Consider the following 26,659-nt stretch of genomic DNA (forward strand, 5'->3'; position numbering starts at 1 on the left):
ATATTGCTGCGTATGTTGCCTCCTGCTCAGTCTGTGCACAGAATAAGACTCCTCAACGTCTTTCTGTGGGTCTTCTTCTACCTATTGCTAATGGTGAGCATCCTTATACACATCTTTCCATGGACTTCATTGTCGAGCTCCCTGTTTCCAATGGCAATACTGTTATCCTAATGGTGGTTGACCATTTTTCTAAAATATAACATTGCTTTCCTTTGAAGAAGCTGCCTACCGCTAAGGAGCTTGCTTCAATTTTTGCCCAGGAGGTCTTCCATTTACATGGGTTACCCAAGGAGATAGTCTCGGACCGGGGTAGCCAATTTGTCTCCAGATTTTGGCGTTCCTTTTGTGCTCAAATGGGGATTAAGCTTTCCTTCTCCTCGGCATATCACCCTCAATCCAATGGGGCTGCGGACCAGTCTAATCAAGCTCTGGAACAGTTCCTCCATTGCTATGTCTCAGATCACCACAATAATTGGTCTGAACTGTTGGACAGAGTTTGCTCGTAATAGTACTATTAATGCTTCCTCCCAGTTATCCCCGTTCATGGTGAATTATAGGTTTCAACCATCCTTGTTGCCCGATTCATTCATGTCTCAGGGAATTCCGGCTTTGGAGGAGCATCTCCGGCAACTCCGTTCCATGTGGGTGCAGTTTCAGGATTGCCTTCATCGTTCTATGCAGCACCAAAAGTTCCAGGCCTATCGTAGGCGTCTGCCCGAGCCTTCCTACCAGGTTGGTGAGAGGGTTTGGCTGTCCTCCAGCAACTTAAACCTTTCTGTGCCTTCCAATAAACTGGCTCCCCGTTATGTTGGTCCTTTTCGAATACTCCGACAGGTCAATCCTCTGGCCTACGCTCTTGACCTTCCTCCTGCAATGCACATCTCCAATGTTTTTCATGTCTCCCTCTTGAAACCATTGGTTTGTAATCGGTTTACCACTGTGCTGCCTCGTCTCCGTCCTATCTCTGTTGACAACCATGAAGAATATGAGGTCAGCAGCATTATTGACTTTTGTATGTCCAGGGGCCGCGTACAGTATTTGGTTCACTGGAGGGGCTACGGTCCGGAGGAGCGTTCATGGTTTCCCTCTTCTGATGTTCATGCTCCCGCCCTCCTCCGTGCCTTCCATGCCCGTTTCCCCAATAAGCCTTTTGTCCTCCCACGGGGGAAGGGTCGTTGAGGGGAGGGTACTGTCAGGTTTTTTTTTCCAGCTTTGTTTGCCATTTACTCACCTCTCTTACTGAATCTGGTACAGAGTGTGTGATGCTGCTCATTTCCTGCTCGCCCTCTTATGGCCAGACTGGTGTACATCATCCGTGTGAGACAGGTTGCAGTCTCAGAATTGTGATGTCATCACTTATTATTTAAAGGGCCTCTGTTCAGTATGCTTTGCCCTTGCGTTGTCTCAGACCTGTTTGTGAGTTCCTGTGTTCTGATTCCTATGTATTACTTGGCTGTCTGACGTGCCTTCTGGTTCCTGATCCCTGGCTTGTTCCTGACTCTGCTGTTCTCCTTGTTCCTGATTCTGGCTCGTCTGACTACTCGCTTTGGCTCCTGACTCGGCTCATCTGATTACCAGCTCTGGCTTTGACTCCTGGCTTGTTATTTAACTTGGACTTTTTATTATTTTTTGTTATTAATAAAGGTGTGATTATTTTTGCACTTCTCGTCTCAGTCTGATTCCTGGCACCCTGACAGATAATTCATCCTTCTTGCTACCTGTCTCTCTTCAGTCCTCTATCTGTCCACCAGTGACAATGTGTATAGAAAGTAATTGGTCTCATGGTGACTTCCATGGACATTATTCTGGTTGCTTGTTTCCATCTGAGAATGCTCAGACAATGGAACTGAAACAACTCTTTTTTCAGAGGATAGTTTTAGGCACTCGGACAAGAGTTTGTCTGTCCTGATGGCTCTTTCAGGACAATCTGTCCCAGGGCTCATTCTTCCTGAGACCTCTTGGGAGATTATGACCACGGACGTCAGCCTTTTGGGCTGGGGAGCAGTTTGGGGTTCCCTAAGAGCTCAGGGACTTTGGACTTAAGATAAGGTTTTTCAGAAAACCGATAATATTCTAGAGTTGAGAGCAATCTCAATGCATTGTGAACCTACTCCCAGTTGATGAGTTGCAAACAACACAAGACACTGTGACCATTCTGAATTTCTATTCTAACCCTAGCTAAGCTTAAAAGCTGTATATACAGTGATGCTATGGCATAAAGTGAAGTCTGCCTAACAGCAGGCTTGAAGTAAAACTAGTGAGTCATTGTGAACCTAAATAGCTTGGTCTCCTCTGAGTTTGGTCCGGGTTTATCAGATTCCTATTGGACATCTTTACTTTTGTGGTATACATCAACCACCAGGGAGAAACGCAGAGCCCCTTAGCTATAAAGGAGGTGACTCACTGAGTCTCACAATTGTCACCTTTCTGCCATCCACATCCTAGGGGTAGACTTCTGGGAAGCGGATTAGCTGAGCAGACAGACTTTTCATCCAGGCAAGCTTCCAAAATACGGATCAAGATCAGAAGATAAGTAAGCAGCTCCTCGGAAGATAGTTTGTATCAAACAGGAGCGAGCGTCGGCGCCTCAGCTTGGCCTCGCAGAATCTGGTTTGCAGACTTGGTAAGGATGTCGTTCCTTCCTCCTTGAAAGTTGATTCGGAGGAAGGACCTTCTACTTCAGGGTCTTTTCCTCCTTCCATACCTAGATTCTCTGAAGCTGACTGCTTGGAGATTGAACGTCTAGTCTTGTCTAGACAAGGTTTTTCAGAAAGGGTTATTGATACCAGGCTTCAGTTTCAGAAGCCGGTAACTCTCAAGCCGTACCATAAGGTGTGACATATATATCTTTTTTGGTGCAAACCTACGGGTTTCCTTTGGAGTCTGCTGAGGGTTCCCCACATTCCGTCCTTTCTTCAGGAGGTCCTGAGAAAGGGTTTGTCAGTCAGTGCTCTGAAGGGTCAGATCTCTGCTCTTTCGATTATTTTCTAAATCTTCCGGCAGACTTGTCAGTGGTTCAATCCTTGGTTCAGGCTTTGGTCAGAATCAGGCCTGTGTTTATTCCAGTTGCCCTTCCATGGACCCTTTATCTTGTTCTTAGGGTTTATCTTGGAAAGTTTTGTTTCTTCTAGCTATTTCTTCTGCTCCCGCGTTCCTAATTGGGTTTTCTTTTTAATGGGGTATTGGACTGCATTATTAATCAGGAAATTGTCGTTCTGTTCCAATCCTTTTCAGAAGGAACGTTTGGTGCACAACCTTGATGTGTGTGACCTGAAGTTCTATCTGCAGGCATCTAGAGAGTCTCTCTGGTGTAGCTTAGTGGTTAGCACACCTCACTAGAAGGCAGAAGGTTGAAAGATCGAATCCACCCAAAGGTGCTGGTCCTTTGTGTTGTGGCTTGTATGACTGTCCTTGGAAATAAGAGGACTTGCTGGTTCCCTTTTAGAACAGCTTTAAGGCTGAGAAGTGTTATTTATTTGGCTTATGAAACATCTTCACAACAGCCTACTGAGAGAATCACGGCTCATTCCACTAGGGCTGTCTCTTCTTCCGGGGCCTTTAAAAATTAGGCCTCTGTGGAACGGAAATGCAAGGCGGCCACTTGGTCCTTGTTGCAGGGATAGGCAAGGTGTCCGTACACGGACACTGGTGTCCGTGACTAGCCCTTGCAGTGTCCGCCACAACCTTAGTATATGTTTTGATTGAATAATAGGAATAAAAAAAAATATGTAGTGTGAATAAAGTTAGTGGCTTGTCAAGAGACTGCTAGCGATATTGGGTGATAAGTTATGGAATAACTAAAGCCTGAGTGAAACACTGGATGCGTATCTGCATCTGTATAATAACACTCAGCTTTACAAAGACACAGTAGTGACACTGGCACATGCGTATAGCCAGACAAGGGCTGGTTATAGGGTCAGTGATATCTGCATCAGTATAATAACACCCAGCTATATACAAAGACACAGTAGTGACACTGGCACATGCGTATAGCCAGACAAGGGTTGGTTATAGGGTCAGTGGTATCTGCATCAGTATAATAACACCCAGCGCTATATAATGACATAGTAGTGACACTGGCACATGCGTATAGCCAGAGGAGGGCTGGTTATAGGGTCAGTGGTATCTGCATCAGTATAATAACACAGTAGTGACACTGGCACATGCGTATAGCCAGACAAGGGATGGTTATAGGGTCAATGGTATCTGCATCAGTATAATAACACCCAGCGATATATAATGACACAGTAGTGACACTGGCACATGGGTATAGCCAGAGGAGGGCTGGTTATAGAATCAGTGGTATCTACATCAGTATAATAACACCCAGTACTATATAATGACACAGTAGTGACACTGGCACATGGGTATAGCCAGAGGAGGGCTGGTTATAGGATCAGTGGTATCTGCATCAGTATAATAACACCCAGCACTATATAATGACACAGTAGTGACACTGGCACATGGGTATAGCCAGAGGAGGGCTGGTTATAGGATCAGTGGTATCTGCATCAGTATAATAACACCCAGCACTATATAATGACACAGTAGTGACACTGGCACATGGGTATAGCCAGAGGAGGGCTGGTTATAGGGTCAGTGGTATCTGCATCAGTATAATAACACCCAGCACTATATAATGACACAGTAGTGACACTGGCACATGGGTATAGCCAGAGGAGGGCTGGTTATAGGATCAGTGGTATCTGCATCAGTATAATAACACCCAGCACTATATAATGACACAGTAGTGACACTGGCACATGGGTATAGCCAGAGGAGGGCTGGTTATAGGATCAGTGGTATCTGCATCAGTATAATAACACCCAGCACTATATAATGACACAGTAGTGACACTGGCACATGGGTATAGCCAGAGGAGGGCTGGCTATAGAATCAGTGGTATCTACATCAGTATAATAACACCCAGCGCTATATAATGACACAGTAGTGACACTGGCACATGGGTATAGCCAGAGGAAGGCTGGCTATAGAATCAGTGGTATCTACATCAGTATAATAACACCCAGCGCTATATAATGACACAGTAGTGACACTGGCACATGGGTATAGCCAGAGGAGGGCTGGTTATAGGATCAGTGGTATCTGCATCAGTATAATAACACCCAGCACTATATAATAACACAGTAGTGATACTGGCACATGGGTATAGCCAGAGGAGGGCTGGTTATAGGGTCAGTGGTATCTGCATCAGTATAATAACACACAGCACTATATAATGACACAGTAGTGACACTGGCACATGGGTATAGCCAGAGGAGGGCTGGTTATAGGGTCAGTGGTATCTACATCAGTATAATAACACCCAGCACTATATAATAACACAGTAGTGACACTGGCACATGCGTATAGCCAGAGGAGGGCTGGTTATAGGGTCAGTGGTATCTGCATCAGTATAATAACACCCAGCACTATATAATGACACAGTAGTGACACTGGCACATGAGTATAGCCAGAGGAGGGCTGGTTATAGGGTCAGTGGTATCTGCATCTGTATAATAACACCCAGCACTATATAATGACACAGTAGTGACACTGGCACATGGGTATAGCCAGAGGAGGGCTGGTTATAGGGTCAGTGGTATCTGCATCTGTATAATAACACCCAGCACTATATAATGACACAGTAGTGACACTGGCACATGGGTATAGCCAGAGGAGGGCTGGTTATAGGGTCAGTGGTATCTGCATCTGTATAATAACACCCAGCACTATATAATGACACAGTAGTGACACTGGCACATGGGTATAGCCAGAGGAGGGCTGGTTATAGGGTCAGTGGTATCTGCATCTGTATAATAACACCCAGCACTATATAATGACACAGTAGTGACACTGACACATGGGTATAGCCAGAGGAGGGCTGGTTATAGGGTCAGTGGTATCTGCATCTGTATAATAACACCCAGCACTATATAATGACACAGTAGTGACACTGGCACATGGGTATAGCCAGAGGAGGGCTGGTTATAGAATCAGTGGTATCTACATCAGTATAATAACACCCAGCACTATATAATGACACAGTAGTGACACTTGCACATGGGTATAGCCAGAGGAGGGCTGGTTATAGGATCAGTGGTATCTGCATCAGTATAATAACACTCAGTGCTATATAATGACACAGTAGTGACACTGGCACATGGGTATAGCCAGAGGAGGGCTGGTTATAGAATCAGTAGTATCTGCATCAGTATAACAACACCCAGCACTATATAATAACACAGTAGTGACACTGGCACATGGGTATAGCCAGAGGAGGGCTGGTTATAGGATCAGTGGTATCTGCATCAGTACAATAACACCAAGCACTATAAAATAATGTTTTTAATTTAAAATGTACCTTGGTGTCCTTCACAAAGGTCTGTACTTTGTAAAATGTCCGCCACAGCCGTTGTCTGTGCCTATCCCTGCCTTGTTGCATATTTTTTCCAAATGTTTCAAGTTTGATGTTTTTGCCTCAGATGAGGTTTCTTTTGAGAGGAAAGTCTGCAAGTGGTGGTGACTTCTGTTTAGGTCCGCCTGTCTTGTTCTCCATCCCATCACATTCTGTGTCCTCTAGCTTGGGTGTTGGTTCCCACTAGTAATTGAATAGATTTGTGGACTCTCCATGCCGTTGGAAAGAAAACAAAATTTATGCTTACCTGATAAATTATTTTCTTTCCTGTCATGGAGAGTCCACAACCCGCCCTTGATTTATTTCTAAGACGACGGTTGTCTATTTTAAACATCAGGCACCTCTATACCTTTTGTGTCATCTTCTCTTTCCATGTTCCTTCGGCTGAATGACTAGGAGTTATGGGAAGTGGGAGAGATACTTAAAGAGACTGTAAAGTCATAATTAGACATTCATGATTTAGATAGAACATACAATTTTAAACAACTTTCTCTTTTACTTATATTATTTAATTTGCTTCCTTCTCTTGTTATCCCGTGCTAAAAAGGTTTATCTAGGTAAGCTCAGGAGCAGCAACGAACCTAGTTTCTAGCTGCTGATTGGTAGCTGCTTATATATACAGATTGTCATTGGCTGACTCATGTGTTCAGTTAGAAATTTGTAGTGCATTATTGCTCATTCAACAAATGATACAAAGAGAATGAAGCAAATTTGATAATAGAAGTAAACTGGAAAGTTGTTTAAAATTGTCTGTTCTACCTAAATCATGAAAGAAAATTCTGGGGTTTCATGTCCCTTTAACAGCTCTGCTGGGGTGTTCTTATGTAATGTATGTCCCCATACAATTCCCTATCTCACAAGATGTATTTGAGAGTTATATTTATATTTGGAGATTGAGGGATTTTAATAATATTTTAACAGTATATTCTATTAATAAGTCGTTCAGGAATTTCATTTTCATATTCTGATTGTATCTTTTGTTACATTTTCTAGTCATTATTTTATACACATACATGTAAGTAAAAATTGAAGTCTGTTGTCATAAATTATTATAGATATATATTTGAGTCTTATTGACTATTTAATATAACTATTCAGTTATCTGAGGACATTTCATTAATAATGTTTGAGTGCATCAAAACAGATTTATGATACAAATGATATAGGTATTGAGTCTCTGTCATGACTTTAATAAAAGCTAGTCAGACTTTCATATCCAAAGGAATATTTCATATAAATGAAATATTAATCTATGATATATATAGCTTACAGTTGTCCTCGCAATTTACCTGACAACCTTCAAGCCTAAGTGCCTCTTCCCTGCATACTAACTGTAAGAATGTTGTGTATCCCAATATATCCAAATGAACAACCATCTTCTGATGTAATAGTCATTTGTGTGTTAAATACATAAAACAAATGTATTGTATGACACTTGTTTTGTCTGTTTAATGATCTAAATATTACTCTGTGTAACCTTAATTAATGTTACTATGAGTTGTTCTTTTATATTCCCATATATTAGGGCTGTTTTCGCAGATATGTTTATTTGGTGTTGCTTTAGACTTAAACTGACTTTGTGGTGACAGTCAAAAATCTTATTACGTCTTGAGTCTGAAGGAAATAACTGTAACATGTATTTATTTATTTTGTTAAAGGGACAGTTTACTCAAAAATGTTCTCCCCTTTAATTTGTTCCCATTGATCCACTTTACCTGCTGGAGTGTATTAAATTGTTTACAAGTATTTCCTTTACCCTTATATTGGCAGTTAAAATAGTTGATTTAGCCTTTGGTATCCCCACCCATCCTGAAAGTTTTTGGTCTCAAGGCCAAGCTGTGTTAACACAGACAGTAGGAGAAATTACACTCCCAGTTGGTTATAGAAGAGATAAGGTAATAAAATGTTAATTTTCCATTGTTCTCTACAAGTATTAGTGATTGGTTTATGGTCAGATATAAGATAAAGAAGCAGGTATGTGTATACAATGTGATAAAGTAATGAGATCTGAATATACCTACAGATATAAGATAGAAACATGTATATGTACACAGTGTGATAAAATAATGAGATCTGATTATACCTACAGATATAAGATACAGACACATGTATATGTACACAGTGTGATACAGTAATGAGATCTGATTATACCTACAGATATAAGATAGACACATGTATATGTACACAGTGTGATACAGTAATGAGATCTGATTTTACCTACAGATATAAGATAAAGACACATGTATATGTACACAATGTGATACAGTAATGAGATCTGATTATACCTACAGATATAAGATAAAGACACATGTATATGTACACAGTGTGATACAGTAATGAGATCTGATTATACCTACAGATATAAGATAGACACATGTATATGTACACAGTGTGATACAGTAATGAGATCTGATTATACCTACAGATATAAGATAAAGACACATGTATATGTACACAATGTGATACAGTAATGAGATCTGATTATACCTACAGATATAAGATAAAGACACATGTATATGTACACAGTGTGATACAGTAATGAGATCTGATTATACCTACAGATATAAGATACAGACACATGTATATGTACACAGTGTGATACAGTAATGAGATCTGATTATACCTACAGATATAAGATACAGACACATGTATATGTACACAGTGTGATACAGTAATGAGATCTGATTATACCTACAGATATAAGATACAGACACATGTATAAGTACACAATGTGATGAAGTAATGAGATCTGATTATACCTACAGATATAAGATACAGACACATGCTATATGTACACAGTGGTGATACAGTAAAGAGATCTGATGTATGCCTACATATTATAAGGATAAAGACCACATGTATATGTACAGATGTGATTACAGTATGAGATCTTGATTATACCTACAGATATAGATAAAGGGACACATGTATATGTACACAATGTGATAAAGTAATGACAATCAGATTATACCATCCAAGATATAAGATAAAAGACAAACATTGTTCCGAGTTAATCCAGATTGGTTGTTTAAATGAAAAAACATTATTTATGCTTACCTGATAAATTTATTTCTCTTTGTGGTGTATCCAGTCCACGGAATCATCCATTACTTGTGGGATATTCTCCTTCCCAACAGGAAGTTGCAAGAGGATCACCCACAGCAGAGCTGCTATATAGCTTCCTCCCCTAACTGCCATATCCAGACATTCGACCGAAAACAAGCAGAGAAAGGAGAAACCATAGGGTGCAGTGGTGACTGTAGTTTAAAATAAAAAATACCTGCCTTAAAATGACAGGGCGGCCCTTGACTGGATACACCACAAGAGAAATAAATTTTCAGGTAAGCATAAATTATGTTTTCTCTTGTAAGGTGTATCCAGTCCACGGATCATCCATTACTTGTGGGATACCAATACCAAAGCTAAAGTACACGGATGAAGGGAGGGACAAGGCAGGTACTTAAACGGATGGTACCACTGCCTGTAAAACCTTTCCTCCCAAAAATAGCCTCCGAAGAAGCAAAAGTATCAAATTCGTAGAATTTTGAAAAGTATAAAGCTAAGACCAAGTCGCCGCCTTGCAAATCTGTTCAACAGAAGCCTCATTTTTGAAGGCCCCATGTGGAAGCCACAGCTCTAGTAGAATGAGCTGTAATCCTTTCTGGAGGCTGCTGGCCAGCAGTCTCATAGGCTAAGCGGACTATGCTTCTTAGCCAAAAAGAAAGAGAGGTTGCCGAAGACTTTTGACCTCTCCTCTGTCCAGAGTAGACAACAAACAAAAGCAGATGTTTGACCGGAAAATCTTTAGTAGCTTGTAAGTAAAACTTTAAAGCACGAACCACGTCCAGATTGTGTAATAGACCGTTCCTTCTTTTGAAGAAGGATTAGGACACAAAGATGGAACAACAATCTCTTGATTGATATTCTTATTAGATACCACCTTAGGTAAAACCCCAGGTTTGGTACGCAGGACTACCTTATCCGCATGGAAGATCAGATAAGAGAATCACATTGTAAAGCAGATAACTCGGAGACTCTACCGAGCCGAGAAATAGCTACCAAAAACAGAACTTTCCAAGATAAAAAGTTTGATATCTATGGAATAAAGAGGTTCAAACGGAACTCCTTGAAGAACCTTAAGAACCAGATTTAACGCTCCATAGCGGGAGCCAACATGTTTAAACACAGGCTTGATTCTAACTAAAGCCTGGACAAAATGCCTGAACGTCTGGAACATCTGCCAGACCGCTTGTGCAAAAGAATAGACAGGGCAGAAATCTGTCCCTTTAAGGAACTAGCTGACAATCCCTTTTTCCAAACCTTCTTGGAGAAGGGATAATATCCTGGGAATCCTGACCTTACTCCATGAGTAACCCTTGGATCTCACACTAATAAAGATATTTATGCCATATTTTATGGAAAAATTTTCCTGGTGACAGGCTTTCGTGCCTGTATTAAGGTATCAATGACTGACTCGGAGAAGCACGCTTTGATAACATCAGCGTTCAATCTCCCAGGCAGTCAGTCCTCAGATGAAATTAGATTTGGATGATTGAAAGGACCTTGTAGTAGAAGCTCTTGTCTTAACGGCAGAGTCAAGGTGGAAAGGATGATATGTCCATTAGATCGGCATACCAGGTCCTGCGTGGCCACGCAGGCGCTATCAAGATCACCGATGCTCCTCTCCTGCTTGATCTTGGCAATTCAGACGAGGGAGCAGAGGAAACGGTGGAAACACATAGCCAGGTTGAAGAACCAAGGCGCTGCTAGAGCATCTATCAGCGTCGCTTCTGGGTCCCTGGCTCTGGATCCGTAACAAGAAGCTTGGCGTTCTGGCTGAGACGCCATGAGATCCAACTCTGGTTTTGCCCCAACGATGAATCAACTGAGCAAACACCCTCCGGATGGAGTTCCCACTCCCCCGGGATGGAAAGTCTGACGACTTAGAAAATCCGCCTCCCCAGTTCTCCACGCCTGGGATATGGATTGCTGACAGGTGGCTAGAGTGGTACTCTGCCCAGCAAATTATTTTTGAGACTTCTAACATCGCTAGGGAACTCCTGGTTCCCCCTTGATGGTTGATGTAAGCCACAGTCGTGATGTTGTCCGACTGAAATCTGATGAACCTCAGTGTTGCTAACTGAGGCCAAGCCAGAAGAGCATTGAATATCGCCTCTTAACTCCAGAATATTTATTGGAAGGAGTTTCTCCTCCTGGAGTCCACGATCCCTGTCCTGTGCCTTCAGGGAATTCCAGACTGCACTCCAACCTAGAAGGCTGGCATCTGTTGTTACAATTGTCCAATCTGGCCTGCGAAAGGTCATACCCTTGGACAGGTGTACCCGGAGACAACCACCAGAGAAGAGAATCTCTGGTCTCTTGATCCAGATTTAGCAGAGGGGACAAATCTGTGTAATCCCCATTCCACTGACATCAGCATGCATAATTGCAGCGGTCTGAGATGAAGGCGCGCAAATGGCACTATGTCCATTGCCGCTACCATTACGCCGATTACCTCCATACACTGAGCTACCGAAGGGCGCTGGAATGGAGTGAAGAACACGGGCAAGCATTTAGAAGTTTTGATAACCTGGACTCCGTCAGGTAAATTTTCATTTCTACAGAATCCATAAGAGTCCCTAAGAAGGAGACTCTTGTGAGTGGGGATAGAGAACTCTTTTCCTCGTTCACTTTCCACCCGTGCGACCTCAGAAATGCCAGAACTATCTCTGTATGAGACTTGGCAACTTGAAAGCTTGACGCCTGTATCAGGATGTCGTCTAGATACGGAGCCACCGCTATGCCTCGCGGTCTTAGAAACCGCCAGAAGTGAGCCCAGAACCTTTGTAAAGATTCTCGGGGCTGTAGCCTAACCCGAAGGGAAGAGCTACAAACTGGTAATGCCTGTCTAGAAAGGCAAACCTTAGAAACCGATGATGATCTTTGTGATATCGGTATGTGAAGGTAGGCATCCTTTAAGTCCACTGTGGTCATGTACTGACCTTCTTGGATCATGGGTAGGATGGTCCGAATAGTTTCCATTTTGAATGATGGAACTCTGAGGAATTTGTTTAAGATCTTTAGATCCAAATTTGGTGCTGAAGGTTCCCTCTTTTTTGGGAACCACAACAGATTTCGAATAAAAACCTCCTGTCCCTTGTTCCGTCGCGGGAACGGGATTGGATCACTCCCATAACTAGGAGGTCTTTGCACACAGCGTAGAATGCCTCTTTCTTTATCCGATTTGCAGATAGCCTTGAAAGATGAAACATCTCCCCCTTGGTGGAGGGGGAAGCTTTGAAGTCCAGAAGAAATCCCTGAGGATATGATCTCCAACGCCCAGGGGATCCTGAACATCTCTTGCCCACGTGCCTGGGCAAAGACAGAAAGTCTGCCCCTACTAGATCCGTCGCCGGATAGGGGGGCCGTTCCTTCATGCTGTCTTAGAGGCAGCAGCAGGCTTTCTGGCCTGCTTGCCTTTGTTCCAGGACTGGTTAGGTTTCCAGGCCTGCTTAGATTGAGCAAAAGTTCCCTCTTGTTTTGAAGCGGAGGAAGTTGATGCTGCACCTGCCTTGAAATTTCGAAAGGCACGAAAATTACACTGTTTGGCCTTTGCTTTGGCCCTGTCCTGAGGGAAGGTGTGACCTTACCTCCTAGTAATGTCAGCAATAATTTTCCTTCAAACCAGGCCCGAATAAGGTACTGCCCCCTTGAAAGGAATGTTGAGTAATTTAGAACTTCGAAGTCACGTCAGCTGACCAGGATTTAAGCCATAGCGCCCTACGCGCTTGGATGGCGAATCCGGAATTCTTAGCCGTTAGTTTAGTCAAATGAACAATGGCATCAGAAACAAATGAGTTAGCTAGCTTAAGTGTTCTAAGCTTGTCATAATTTCAGTCAATGGAGCTGTATGGATGGCCTCTTCCAGGGCCTCAAACCAGAATGCCGCAGCGGCCGTGACAGGCGCAATGCATGCAAGGGGCTGTAAAATAAAACCTTGTTGAATAAACATTTTCTTAAGGTAACCCTCCAATTTTTATCCATTGGATCTGAAAAAGCACAACTGTCCTCGACAGGGATAGTAGTACGCTTTGCTAGAGTAGAAACTGCTCCCTCCACCTTAGGTAACTGTCTGCCATAAGTCCCGTGTGGTGGCGTCTATTGGAAAAAAAAATTCTAAAAATAGGAGGGGGAGAGAACGGCACACCTGGTCTATCCCATTCCTTAGTAATAATTTCTGTAAACCTTTTAGGTATTGGAAAAACATCAGTGCACACCGGGCACTGCATAGTATTTATCCAGTCTACACAATTTCTCTGGCACTGCAATTGTATCACAGTCATTCAGAGCAGCTAAAACCTCCCTGAGTAACACGCGAGGTGTTCAAGCTTAAATTTAAATGTAGAAATATCAGAATCGGTTGCATTATCTTCCCTGAGTCAGAAACATTACCCACAGAAAGAAGCTCTCCTTCTTCAGCTTCTGCATATTGTGAGGCAGTATCAGACATAGCTATTAAAGCGTCAGTATGCTCTGTATTTCGTCTAACTCCAGAGCTATCTCGCTTTCCTCTAAATTCAGGTAGTCTGGCTAATACCGCTGACAGTGTATTATCCATGACTGCCGCCATGTCCTTGTAAAGTAAACGCTATGGGCGCCCTGGATGTACTTGGCGCCATTTGAGCGGGGAGGTTCCCTTGAGCGGGAGTCATAGGATCTGACACGTGGGGAGAGTTAGTCGGCATAACTTCCCCCTCGTCAGATTCCTCTGGTGATAATTTTTTTAAAGACAGAATATGATCTTTATTGCTTAAAGTGAAATCAGTACATTTGTAAACATTCTATGAGGGGGTTCCACTATGGGCTTTGAAACATAATGAACAAGGAGTTTCCTCTATGTCAGACATGTTTTGTACAGAGTAGCAATGAAAACTAGCAAGCTTGGAAAACACTTTAAAATCAAGTTAACAAGCAAATATAAGAAACTGTACTGTTCCTTTAAGAGAAACAAATTTTGAAATAACAGTGAAAAAAGGCAGTTACACTAACGAAATTTTTACAGTGTATGTAACAAGTTAGCAGAGCATTGCACCCACTTGCAAATGGATGATTAACCCCTTAATACACAAAACTGAATAATAAAAGACAAAAACGTTTTTTCAAACAGTCACAACAACTGCCACAGCTCTACTGTGGCTTTTTACCTCCTCAAAAACGACTTTGAAGCCTTTTTGAGCCCTCCAGAGATATCCTGGATCATGCAGGAAGAAGCTGGATGTCTGTGTCTGTAATTTTTTGCAGTGCAAAAAAAACGCTAAAATAGGCCCCTCCCACTCATATTACAACAGTGGAAAGCCTAAGGAAACTGTTTTCTAGGCAAAATTCAAGCCAGCCGATGTGGAAAAAAAAACTAGGCCCCAATAAGTTTTATCACCAAATACATATAAAAACCGATTAAACATGCCAGGCAACATTTTATATTACATTTTTATAAGAGTATAGTATCACTATTAATAAGCCTGATACCAGTCGCTATCACTGCATTTAAGGCTTTTACTTACATTAGGTTCGGTATCAGCCAGCATTTTCTAGCATTCACATCTTCTAGAAAAAATCTTAACTTCATATACTCATAGCAGGATAACCTGCACGCCACTCCCCGCTGAAGTTACCTCTCTCTTCAGTCATGTGTGAGAAACAGCAATGGATCTTAGTTACAACCTCTAAGATCATAGAAATCACAGGCAGATTCTTCTATTTTTCTGCCTGGGACAAAATAGTACAACTCCGGTACCATTTAAAAAATAACAAACTTTTGTATTGAAGCAAGATAACAGCTATATTTCCCCACTTTCCTCTTACTACCTCCATGTCTTGTTGAGAGTTGCAAGAGAATGACTGGATATGGCAGGTTAGGGGAGGAGCTATATAGCAGCTCTGCTGTGGGTGATCCTCTTGCAACTTCCTGTTGGAAGGAGAATATCCCACAAGTATTGGATGATCCGTGGACTGGATACACCTTCAAGAAAATGCTGCCTAATTCACTGGTGTTTTGGAAGCAAATGATATAACAGCATTGATACTGCAGTATATGCATTCTTAGCTTGTGTGGGCTAACAGCCTACAGTCCAACTTGTACTCATATTCCCCTTTTGTTTGACCACCTACACATGTTAGACAAATTTCAGATCACCCTGTAGAAGTGAATGACATGAGCTATATTAAAGGGACACTGAACCCAATTTTTTTCTTTCGTGATTCAGATAGAGCATGCAATTTAAGCAACTTTCTAATTTACTCCTATTATCAATGTTTTTCTTTCTCTCTTGATTATCTTTATATAAAAAAGAAGGCATCTAAGATTTTTTCTTGGTTCAGCACTCTGGGCAGCAGTTTTTTATTGGTGGATGAATGTATCCACCAATCAGGCGAAGGGACAGACCTAGGTTGTTCACCAAAAATGGGCCGGCATCTAAACTTACATTCTTGCATTTCAAAAAAAGATACCAATAGAAATAAGGAACAGTTGATATATAGGAGTAAATTACAAAGTTGCTTAAAATGTCATGCCGATCTGAATCACAAAATAAAAAAATTGGAGTTCAGTGTCCCTTTAAGGGTTAAATTACAAGAAGAGGCCCTAATTTATCACGCCTGTAAACGGACAAATATGCTGTTATATGCATGTAGCTGGGTTATTGCTACTGCTAACTCGCGGAGTGAGCAATTAGCACTTATAAAATGAACCATAAATCAGATCTCTGGTTAATATTATAATGTCCCCCAAACTTAAGTGTTTGTTTCTTTTTTTTTTTTTTTAATGTAGCATTTAAAAAAAACAAAACTGCATTTAGCAGTTTTTGGGGGCTTAAGTTGGCGGCTGTGGGGTGGTGAAAAAAAACGGCAGTGAAAAGTGCGTGTGTTCCCTGTAAATATATATATGTATATAAAATAATATAAGAGAAAGGTTTCTAAGAACCGTACTTTGTACATAAACATTTATCGGTTACCACTTAAAACCACAGTACCAAAGAAATCAACACAAGATGACCAGTCATAACGAATTCCTATGTGAACATTACCATCCCGGGAGGTATAATAATACTACTAGTGTCTAACAAATAGTGCACATTAATTAAATCTCTTTAGAGTTAAGCAGTTGGAGTCGTAATGGAAAAAAGTCCTCCTTGGGTGGTTGGATTTATATATACATAGGAAATGCTGTAAAGGGTAGAGGGAGCTGTCGTGTTCCGTGGAACCCCTGAGATGCTGAGAACTTATTCAACATTCCACATTTATTGAAGTAATGTCCCAATACTTAGGTAGTGATCAGCTTTAAGAAGGTTTACGGATACCTGAATCATGCTCTTTCACATGCCTGACCCATCCTTAGACTGTCCGTACTGTACCTTTAAGTATCTGAAGACGCTGATGTTTATTCCAGCTTGTCCTGCTGAATGCCGATTTATGATCACTCACCCATACGAACATCGGGTTCCGGAGAGTAGTTAAACAGGGGTCAACAGTCTCAACCTCTATGTCATCCCACAACCGGCTGTCATCTGGTTAGATTTGAGGGGGGTTCAGCTGATACCCCCAGCGCTTCTGCTGCGCTACGCGCATTTCACCCGCACTTAATTCGTTTGAATCGGGCTTCGTCAGGCCGTATATCTCAATCAGATTGGTCACTGCTTTTTTATTTTCGTCAGCTCCTCTGACGTCAAGGGTGAAATGTTAACAATGTAACTGTGGTATCCATTTTTAAACAGGGATTACAACATTATTGTTAAATGTATCCATCTATTTATTGATCTAGTAACAATTTACTTAAAGAATATTTGAAGTTATATTGTTAAGGCTGTTATGCCATAAACTAGTGAATTCTCATTTTAATTATATATGTACAGCAGCGAGGGGCGGGTTTCAAGATTAATTTACAAATATAACATAACAAAACACCAATTTATATATGTCCCATGAAGTTCATAATGCAGAAATTTCTTAAAATTATTTAGGTAGCTCAGACTAACAAATTTGATGAAAGAAGTTTATATAATATAACTGGGTTGAGGGAGTAACGTATATTGTCATACTCATATACATGTCAAATTCCAAAACTATAAATAATAAACTTTTAATAATATACACAAAAAATCCTAAACTGTATAAGTGGAAACAAACTTAAATAAATTGTGTATACAATAATAAAATTAATTACACAAAAAAATATATATAGAATAAGTTTGAAGCAAAAATATATATATCCTATATTATAAAAGACAAAGAGTTTGTCTTGAAGCCGTCATGCGCAGTTCAGACAAACTCTTGCCGCGATCGCACGCGCACCCTTGGCCAGCTGGTTGATCGCACGCGCAACCCACTTAGCATGTTTGTTAGCACTTTGACCCCCCTTGCTGCGCACTGCACACTCACAAAACTGATTTGAGCCAACGCGCACGCGAACCCTAGCCAGTTGACAACCCACTTAGCCTACTAGCCTATGCGCACGCAACTAGCCCTAGCCCGTTGACAACCCACTTAGCCTACTAGCCTATCACACAATGCGCACGCAACTAGCCCTAGCCGGGCAGTAAGGGGAGCACTAGGGGCAGCAGTGCTAATAGGTTGTGGAATTAAAGCAGCAGGATGTGAGGCTTATATAGAGGAGTATGGGGGGGGGCATTATTCTGATCGCATGGTAAAGAGGTTGGGGCAAAAAGGAGAGAGAAAGAGAGAGAGGAAAGAGAGAGAGAGAAAGAGAGAAGAGAGAGAGAGAAAGAGAGATGAGAGAAAGAGAGAGAGAGAAAGAGCAGAGAGAGAGAGAGAGAGAAAGAGAGAGAGAAAGAGAGAGAGAAAGAGAGAGAGAAAGAGACAGAGAGAGAGAAAGAAGAGAGAAAGAGAGAGAAAGAGAGAGATAGAGAGACGAAAGAGAGAGAAAGAGAGAGAAAGAGAGAGAAAGAGAGAGAGAAAGAGAGAGAAAGAGAGAGAAAGAGAGAGAAAAGAGAGAATGAGAGAGAGAGAGAGAGAGAAGGAGAGAGAGAGAGGAGCATCACTATACAGAGAGGAGAGAGAGAGAGAGAGAGAGGAGTGAGAGAGAAAATATATAACACAAACACGGCCCCGTGTGAACGGGCTTTAGGACTAGTATATATATAAATAAATAACAGTGGTTTACAGAAAGGGAGCATAATTTATCTCCTCATTAAGGCAACTAGGAGTTAGGGCTTTAAATTGAAAATCCACTTGCACTCTTTCTGCAGTAACAGTTTATCATATATTCCCTCCTCTACCTTTAGGTCCACCTTCTCAAGTCCCATAAATTTCAATTCATCTTTTTTGCTTTGATGAAAAGCTTGAAAATGCCTTGCTACATTTGCTTGTTGTGATTTCATTATCTATGTCTCTCTTATGTTCTTTGATCCGCTCTTTTAGCTCTCTATAGGTTTTACCTATATAATACATGTGGCAATTACAAAATACTATATACACTATACCTTAAGATCTACAATTGACTTTACCAATAACGTTATGAGTTAAACCCCACTTGTCCACAAAATAAGAACCTTGCTGCATATTTTTGCAGACTGAACATCGTTTGCATTTCATATTACCATTTTGTTGGGAGGCTATTCCAAGCCAATTTTGTTTTCTTGTATCTAATATAGTGACTAGAAACTAATCTGTCTTTTATATTTGGGCCTTTTCTTGGTGTCATGAGAGATCTATCTCCAACTATTTGTTTAATTTCATTGTCAAGTGTTAAAAACATCCCAATGTTTTCTGCAAAATTGCTCTTATATCATTCCATTTATTATTATATTTGACTAATGAATCTATAGTTGGTTCTGAATTGGTAACTTTATTTTTATATAGTAGCTCATCTCTAGTTTGTTCTTTAACAGTAGTATATGCTTTTTTTAAGACTGTATGTGAGTACCCTCTTTGAAGAAACCTATCTTTTAAGTTCCTCGCCTCTTTTTTAAAATTTGAAATCTCAGAACAATTACACCTATGCCTTAGATATTGGCTTTTTGGGAATATTATTAATAAGAGAAAAGGGGTGGTGACTATCAGCTCTTAGAAGGGAGTTTCCTGCCGAGGGTTTCCTAAAAGGTATTTGTCACTATTTTATTATTTGATATAGGTTATGGTTAAATAAAAAAAAAAAAAATCAATAGTTCTACTATATTTGTAAGTAAATTTTAGATTTAAATCATTCTTATTAAGATTGAGCATAAATGAATCAAGTCTTGTTCTGTACCTTGCCATAGGGACCAGAATATCATCTATAAATCTCAACCAGAGATCTATAGATTTCCCATATATATCATCATTATCAAAAATGCAATCTTTTTCCCATTTACCAAGGTATAGACAAGCATAGGTGGGGGCACAGCATGTCCCCATTGCTGTGCCTAAAATTTGTTTGTAATATTTATTGTCAAAAATAAAATAGTTGTGTTCTAAAATGAAATGCAGTAATGTTTCTACAAATTTGGTATGTTCTTTATATTGGGGGCCTCTTTGATTTAGGAATTCAACAGCTGCTGAAATTCCTTTTTGATGAGGAATCGAGGAGTATAAAGCCTCAACATCAATGGCTACTAAAAGGGTATGCTCATTTGCTAAAACTCCATCAAGTTTTTTCAAAGTATCTTGAGTATCTTTGATATATGAAGTAAGGGTTACCAGTGATGGTGGTGAAAATGTGGTGGTCTTAAATACTAAAGAATATGTTTTGGAATGTAAAAAACAACTGATATAAAACAGTATCAATTGCTGAAATCCAACCCCACTGACCTTTATAAAAATGAAACTGATGCAATATTACTACAATCATTTCAAAAAGGCATGATAAATAATAAAGAACTTGACTTTCTGATCAATAAATATCCCAGAATACCTACTTTTTATACTATACCTAAACTCTACAAAAACCGGATCCCACCGCCAGGTAGACCAATAATTTCTGGTCAGGGTGGTCTAACTGAAGGGATCTCAATTTATGTAGACTATTGCCTAAGACCATCACTGGTAACCCTTACTTCATATATCAAAGATACTCAAGATACTTTGAAAAAACTTGATGGAGTTTTAGCAAATGAGCATACCCTTTTAGTAGCCATTGATGTTGAGGCTTTATACTCCTCGATTCCTCATCAAAAAGGAATTTCAGCAGCTGTTGAATTCCTAAATCAAAGAGGCCCCCAATATGAAGAACATACCAAATTGTAGAAACATACTGCATTTCATTTTAGAACACAACTATTTTATTTTTGATAATAAATATTACAAACAAATTTTAGGCACAGCAAATGCAATGGGGACAGCTGTGCCCCCACCTATGCTTGTCTGTACCTTGGTAAATGGGAAAAAGATTGCATTTTTGATAATGATGATATATATGGGAAATCTATAGATCTCTGGTTGAGATTTATAGATGATATTCTGGTCCTATGGCAAGTTACAGAACAAGAACTTGATTCATTTATGCTCAATCTTAATAAGAATGATTTGAATCTAAAAATTTAGTTACAAATATAGTAGATTTTTTTTAGATTTAACCATAACTATATCAAATAAGTAAAATAATGACAAATACCTTTAGGAAACCCTCGGCAGGAAACTCCCTTCTAAGAGCTGATAGTCACCACCCCCTTTTCTCTTATTAATAATATTCCAAAAAGCCAATATCTAAGGCATAGGTGTAATTGTTCTGAGATTTCAGATTTTAAAAAAGAGGCGAGGAACTTAAAAGATAGGTTTCTTCAAAGAGGGTTACTCACATACAGTCTTAAAAAAAGCATATACTACTGCTAAAGAACAAACTAGAGACGAGCTACTATATAAAAATAAAGTTACCGATTCAGAACCAACTATTAGATTCATTAGTCAATATAATAATAAATGGAATGATATAAGAGCAATTTTGCAGGAAACATTGGGATGTTTTAACACTTGACAATGAAATTAAACAAATAGTTGGAGATAGACCTCATGACACAAAGCCCCAAATATAAAAGACAGATTAGTTTCTAGTCACTATATTAGATACGAGAACGAAAAAAAAATAAAATATTGTGGACAAGTGGGGTTTAACTCATAACGTTATTGGTAAAGTCAATTGTAGATCTGAAGGTATAGTGTATATAGTACTGTATATAGTATTTTTGTAATTGCCCCATGTATTATATAGGTAAAACTTATAGATAGCTAAAAGAGCGGATCAAAGAACATAAGAGAGACATAGATAATGGAATCACAACAAGCAGTGTAGCAAGGCATTTTCAAGCTTTTCATCAAAGCAAAAAAGATGAATTGAAATTTATGGGTCTTGAGAAGGTGGACCTAAAAGGTAGAGGGGGGAATATTGATAAACTGTTACTGCAGAAAGAGTGCAAGTGGATTTTCAATTTAAAAGCCCTAACTCCTAGTTGCCTTAATGAGGAGATAAATTATGCTCCTTTTCTGTCAACCACTGTTATTTATTTATATATATATTTTTTTTGCTTCAAATTTATTCTATTCTTTTTTTTGTGTAATTAATTTAATTTATTGTATACACAATTTATTTTATTTTGTTTCCACTTATACAGTTAGGATTTTTTGTGTATATTTATTAAAAGTTTATTATCTATAGTTTTGGAAATTGATATATATATATCAGTATGACCATATACGTTACTCCCCTCAACCCAGTTATATTATATAAACTTCTTTCATCAAATTTGTTAGTCTGAGCTACCTAAATAAGTTTAAGAAATTTCTGCATTATGAACTTCATGGGACATATATAAATTGTGTTTTGTTATGTTATATTTGTAAATTAATCTTGAAACTCTCCCTCGCTGCTGTACATATATAATTAAAATGACATTTATCCAGTGAGGCCGCAATCTGATGTGTTTGTTTACATTGTGCATACACATAGCGGGCTGAGGATAAATACTTTAACCATATACCTACATATCTTTCTATGGTTTTAATGTACACTGTTTTCGTATGAGAAAGACTATTCGATATATTGGGACAGTGTTTTCTCTACCAGCGACTACTGGCCAATAACGGAGAAGGAGACCACGGAAGTCATCATCTGATTGGCTAGAAGCCACCACAGCCTTGCACAGCCGTGACGTCACGCGCAACGCCACCGGAGCCAGACGCAAGGCAGAGACCCACTGGGTGATTGTATTCATTGCGTATTACTTACTTACAAATTGTGAGTGCATGTCTTATTGTGTGTTTTATTTGTTAATAAATTTTGTACAGACTGTCTGCACTTAGATGCGTTTGGGCGCTCTTTTTTTTTTTTTTTCTTTTTCTTTGTTTTTTATAATTAAAATGAGAATTCACTAGTTTATGGCATAACAGCCTTAACAATATAACTTTAAATATTCTTTAAGTAAATTGTTACTAGATCAATAAATAGATGGATACATTTAACAATAATGTTGTAATCCCTGTTTAAAAATGGATACCATAGTTACAATGTTAACATTTCACCCTTGATGTCAGAGGAGCTGACGAAAATAAAAAAGCAGTGACCAATCTGATTGAGATATACGGCCTGACAAAGCCCGATTCAAACGAATCAAGTGCGGGTGAAACGCGCGAAACGCAGCAGAAGTGCTGGGGGTATCAGCTGAACCCCCTCAAATCTAACCAGATGACAGCCGGTTGTGTGATGACATAGAGGTTGAGACTGTTGACCCCTGTTTAACTACTCTCCGGAACCCGATGTTCGTATGGGTGAGTGATCATAAATCGACATTCAGCAGGACAAGCTGGAACAAACATCAGCGTCTTCAGATACTTAAAGGTATAGTACGGACCGTCTAAGGATGGGTCAGGCATGTGAAAGAGCCTGATACAGGTATCTGTAAACCTTCTTAAAGCTGAATTTTTGAGACTTTGCCTATATCATTTTAATGATCACTACCTAAGTATTGGGACATTACTTCAATAAATGTGGAATGTTGAATAAGTTCTCAGCATCTCAGGGGTTCCACGGAACACAACAGCTCCCTCTACCCTTTACAGCATTTCCTATGTATATATAAATACGACCACCCAATGAGGACTTTTTTCCATTACGACTCCAACTGCTTAACTCTAAAGAGATTTAATTAATGTGCACTATTTGTTGGACACTAGTAGTATTATTATACCTCCCGGGATGGTAATGTTCACATAGGAATTCGTTATGACTGGTCATCTTGTGTTGATTTCTTTGGTACTGTGGTTTTAAGTGGTAACCAATAAATGTTTATGTACATAGTACGGTTCTTTAAATCTTTGTGTTTTTCTCCCATTGTCTCACAACCCTTATTGGAGTTTCACATAATTTTGGCATCATTAATCAGTGCTGGCTATAATAGACTTAATGGTTCTTAGGAACCTTTCTCTTATATTATTTTATAGATCCTATTGCCCAGCAACCCTAATCTGCTGTATACTTAAAATTGCAGATTGGGGTGGATTTTTTGACCGTTTTAACAAATGGTGCTGCGAGTTGCTTCTCTCTCTCTCTATATATATGTATATGCTTATATACATATATATTTATGTGTTACTATCCGTATATACACACACATATTAATACATAAATATCTGTATATAGTCATATATATTGACACTTTGCTGCCGTCTCTTCGCTACTTATCCCCTTCACTGCGCTAGTTCTCATGCCGTGTGTTGCGGCATGAGAAAGAGGCTCCCATTGGAGCCTATGGAAGCACGCTCTCATGAGCACAATGCAAACGCAAGATCAACTTGTAATACCAGTGCACATTATTTTTCACAAAAGCGATATTTATTGCTCCACTTGTAATAAGGCCCTAAATAAGTAACATGGTTGTATAGTGAGCTGTGCTTACATATTACATTAGCAAAACTAAACTTACACCACCTTTCACAGCTCTCATTGTTAAATTGTTTATATGTTGGTGACACAAAATGTCTTCTGCTCTAGTTCTCCGAGACATGAAACGCGGCAGAGACCTGGAGCAGATCCTCTCTCAGTACACAACATTTGTGAAACCTGCCTTCGAGGAATTCTGCTTGCCGGTAACATGCATTCAGAGCATTTTCTTCCATTTACTTTCTATTGATGGGTATTTTCTAACTGTAAGCATAGATCTAAGCAGTATTGATACAATCTATTCTGTAAAAGGATTTTATTTTTTAAATACTGTTTCTTGGGCCAGTTGTTTATGCTGTACCCTAATTGTACCCCTTTTTTCCAGACTAAGAAGTATGCTGATGTCATTATCCCAAGAGGGGTGGATAATATGGGTGAGTTTGCTAAATATCATTACTGGGCAACACTCGCTACTGGTCAGCATCATGAACTGCTGAGTGTTATTACTAGGCTGCACTTGCTGGTAGTACTGATCAGCACCAGGAAGTGCTAAATAACGTTACTGGGCTACACTTGCTGGTTGTACTGATTGGCATAAGGAAGTGCTGTATGTCATTACTGGGGAGTACTTGCTGGTACTACTGATTGTCATTAGAAAGTGCTGAATGTCATTACTGGGGAACACTTGCTGGTAGTACTGATTGTCATTAAAAAGTGCTGAATGTCATTACTGGGGAGTACTTACTGGTACTACTGATTGTCATTAGAAAGTGCTGAATGTCATTACTGGGGAACACTTGCTGGTAGTACTGATTGTCATTATAAAGTGCTGAATGTCATTACTGGGGAGTACTTGCTGGTATTACTGATTGTCATTATAAAGTGCTGAATGTCATTACTGGGGAGTACTTGCTGGTACTACTGATTGTCATTAGAAAGTGCTGAATGTCATTACTGGGGAACACTTGCTGGTAGTACTGATTGTCATTATAAAGTGCTGAATGTCATTACTGGGGAGTACTTGCTGGTACTACTGATTGTCATTAGAAAGTGTTGAATGTCATTACTGGGGAGTACTTGCTGGTACTACTGATTGTCATTAGAAAGTGCTGTATGTTATTACTGGGGAACACTTGCTGGTACTACTGATCGTCATTAGAAAGTGCTGAATGTCATTACTGGGAAGCACCTGCTAGTAGTACTGATTGTCATTAGAAAGTGCTGAATGTCATTACTGGGAAGCACCTGCTAGTAGTACTGATTGTCATTAGAAAGTGCTGAATGTCATTACTGGGAAGCACCTGCTAGTAGTACTGATTGTCATTAGAAAGTGCTGAATGTCATTACTGGGAAGCACCTGCTAGTAGTACTGATTGTCATTATAAAGTGCTGAATGTCATTACTGGGTAACACTTGCTAGTAGTACTGATTGCCATTAGAAAGCGCTGAATGTCATTACTGGGGAACACTTGCTAGTACTACTGATCGTCATTAGAAAATACTGTATGTTATTACTGGGGAACACTTGCTGGTACTACTGATTGTCATTAGAAAGTGCTGTATGTCATTACTGGGGAACACTTGCTAGTACTACTGATCGTCATTAGAAAGTGCTGTATGTCATTACTGGGGAGTACTTGCTGGTACTACTGATTGTCATTAGAAAGTACTGTATGTCATTACTGGGGAACACTTGCTGGTACTACTGATTGTCATTAGAAAGTACTGTATGTTATTACTGGGGAACACTTGCTGGTACTACTGATTGTCATTAGAAAGTGCTGTATGTCATTACTGGGGAACACTTGCTAGTACTACTGATCGTCATTAGAAAGTGCTGTATGTCATTACTGGGGAGTACTTGCTGGTACTACTGATTGTCATTAGAACGTGCTGATTGTCATTACTGGGGAACACTTGCTAGTACTACTGATCGTCATTAGAAAGTGCTGTATGTCATTACTGGGGAGTACTTGCTGGTACTACTGATTGTCATTAGAAAGTGCTGAATGTCATTACTGGGGAACACTTGCTGGTACTACTGATCGTCATTAGAAAGTACTGTATGTCATTACTGGGGAACACTTGCTGGTACTACTGATTGTCATTAGAACGTGCTGAATGTCATTACTGGGGAACACTTGCTGGTACTACTGATCGTCATTAGAAAGTACTGTATGTCATTACTGGGGAACACTTGCTGGTACTACTGATTGTCATTAGAACGTGCTGAATGTCATTACTGGGGAACACTTGCTAGTACTACTGATCGTCATTAGAAAGTGCTGTATGTCATTACTGGGAAACACTTGCTGGTACTACTGATCGTCATTAGAAAGTGCCGTATGTCATTACTGGGAGTACTTGCTGGTACTACTGAT

The 26,659-nt window shown here is 39.9% G+C and overlaps 1 protein-coding gene across 1 annotated transcript in view; it reads left to right on the forward strand.

Moving 5' to 3' along the window:
- LOC128643004 (uridine-cytidine kinase 1-A) overlaps positions 1 to 26,659 on the forward strand; it is a 156,284-nt gene that overhangs the window by 107,978 nt on the left and 21,647 nt on the right. The window contains exons 3-4 of the mRNA XM_053695923.1: positions 24,390 to 24,484; positions 24,664 to 24,712. Coding sequence (XP_053551898.1) covers positions 24,390 to 24,484; positions 24,664 to 24,712 — 144 coding nt within the window. The remainder of the gene's footprint in view (positions 1 to 24,389; positions 24,485 to 24,663; positions 24,713 to 26,659) is intronic.

This window comes from Bombina bombina, chromosome 12 (genome assembly GCF_027579735.1).
Source record: "Bombina bombina isolate aBomBom1 chromosome 12, aBomBom1.pri, whole genome shotgun sequence".
Classification (NCBI taxonomy): Eukaryota; Metazoa; Chordata; class Amphibia; order Anura; family Bombinatoridae; genus Bombina; species Bombina bombina.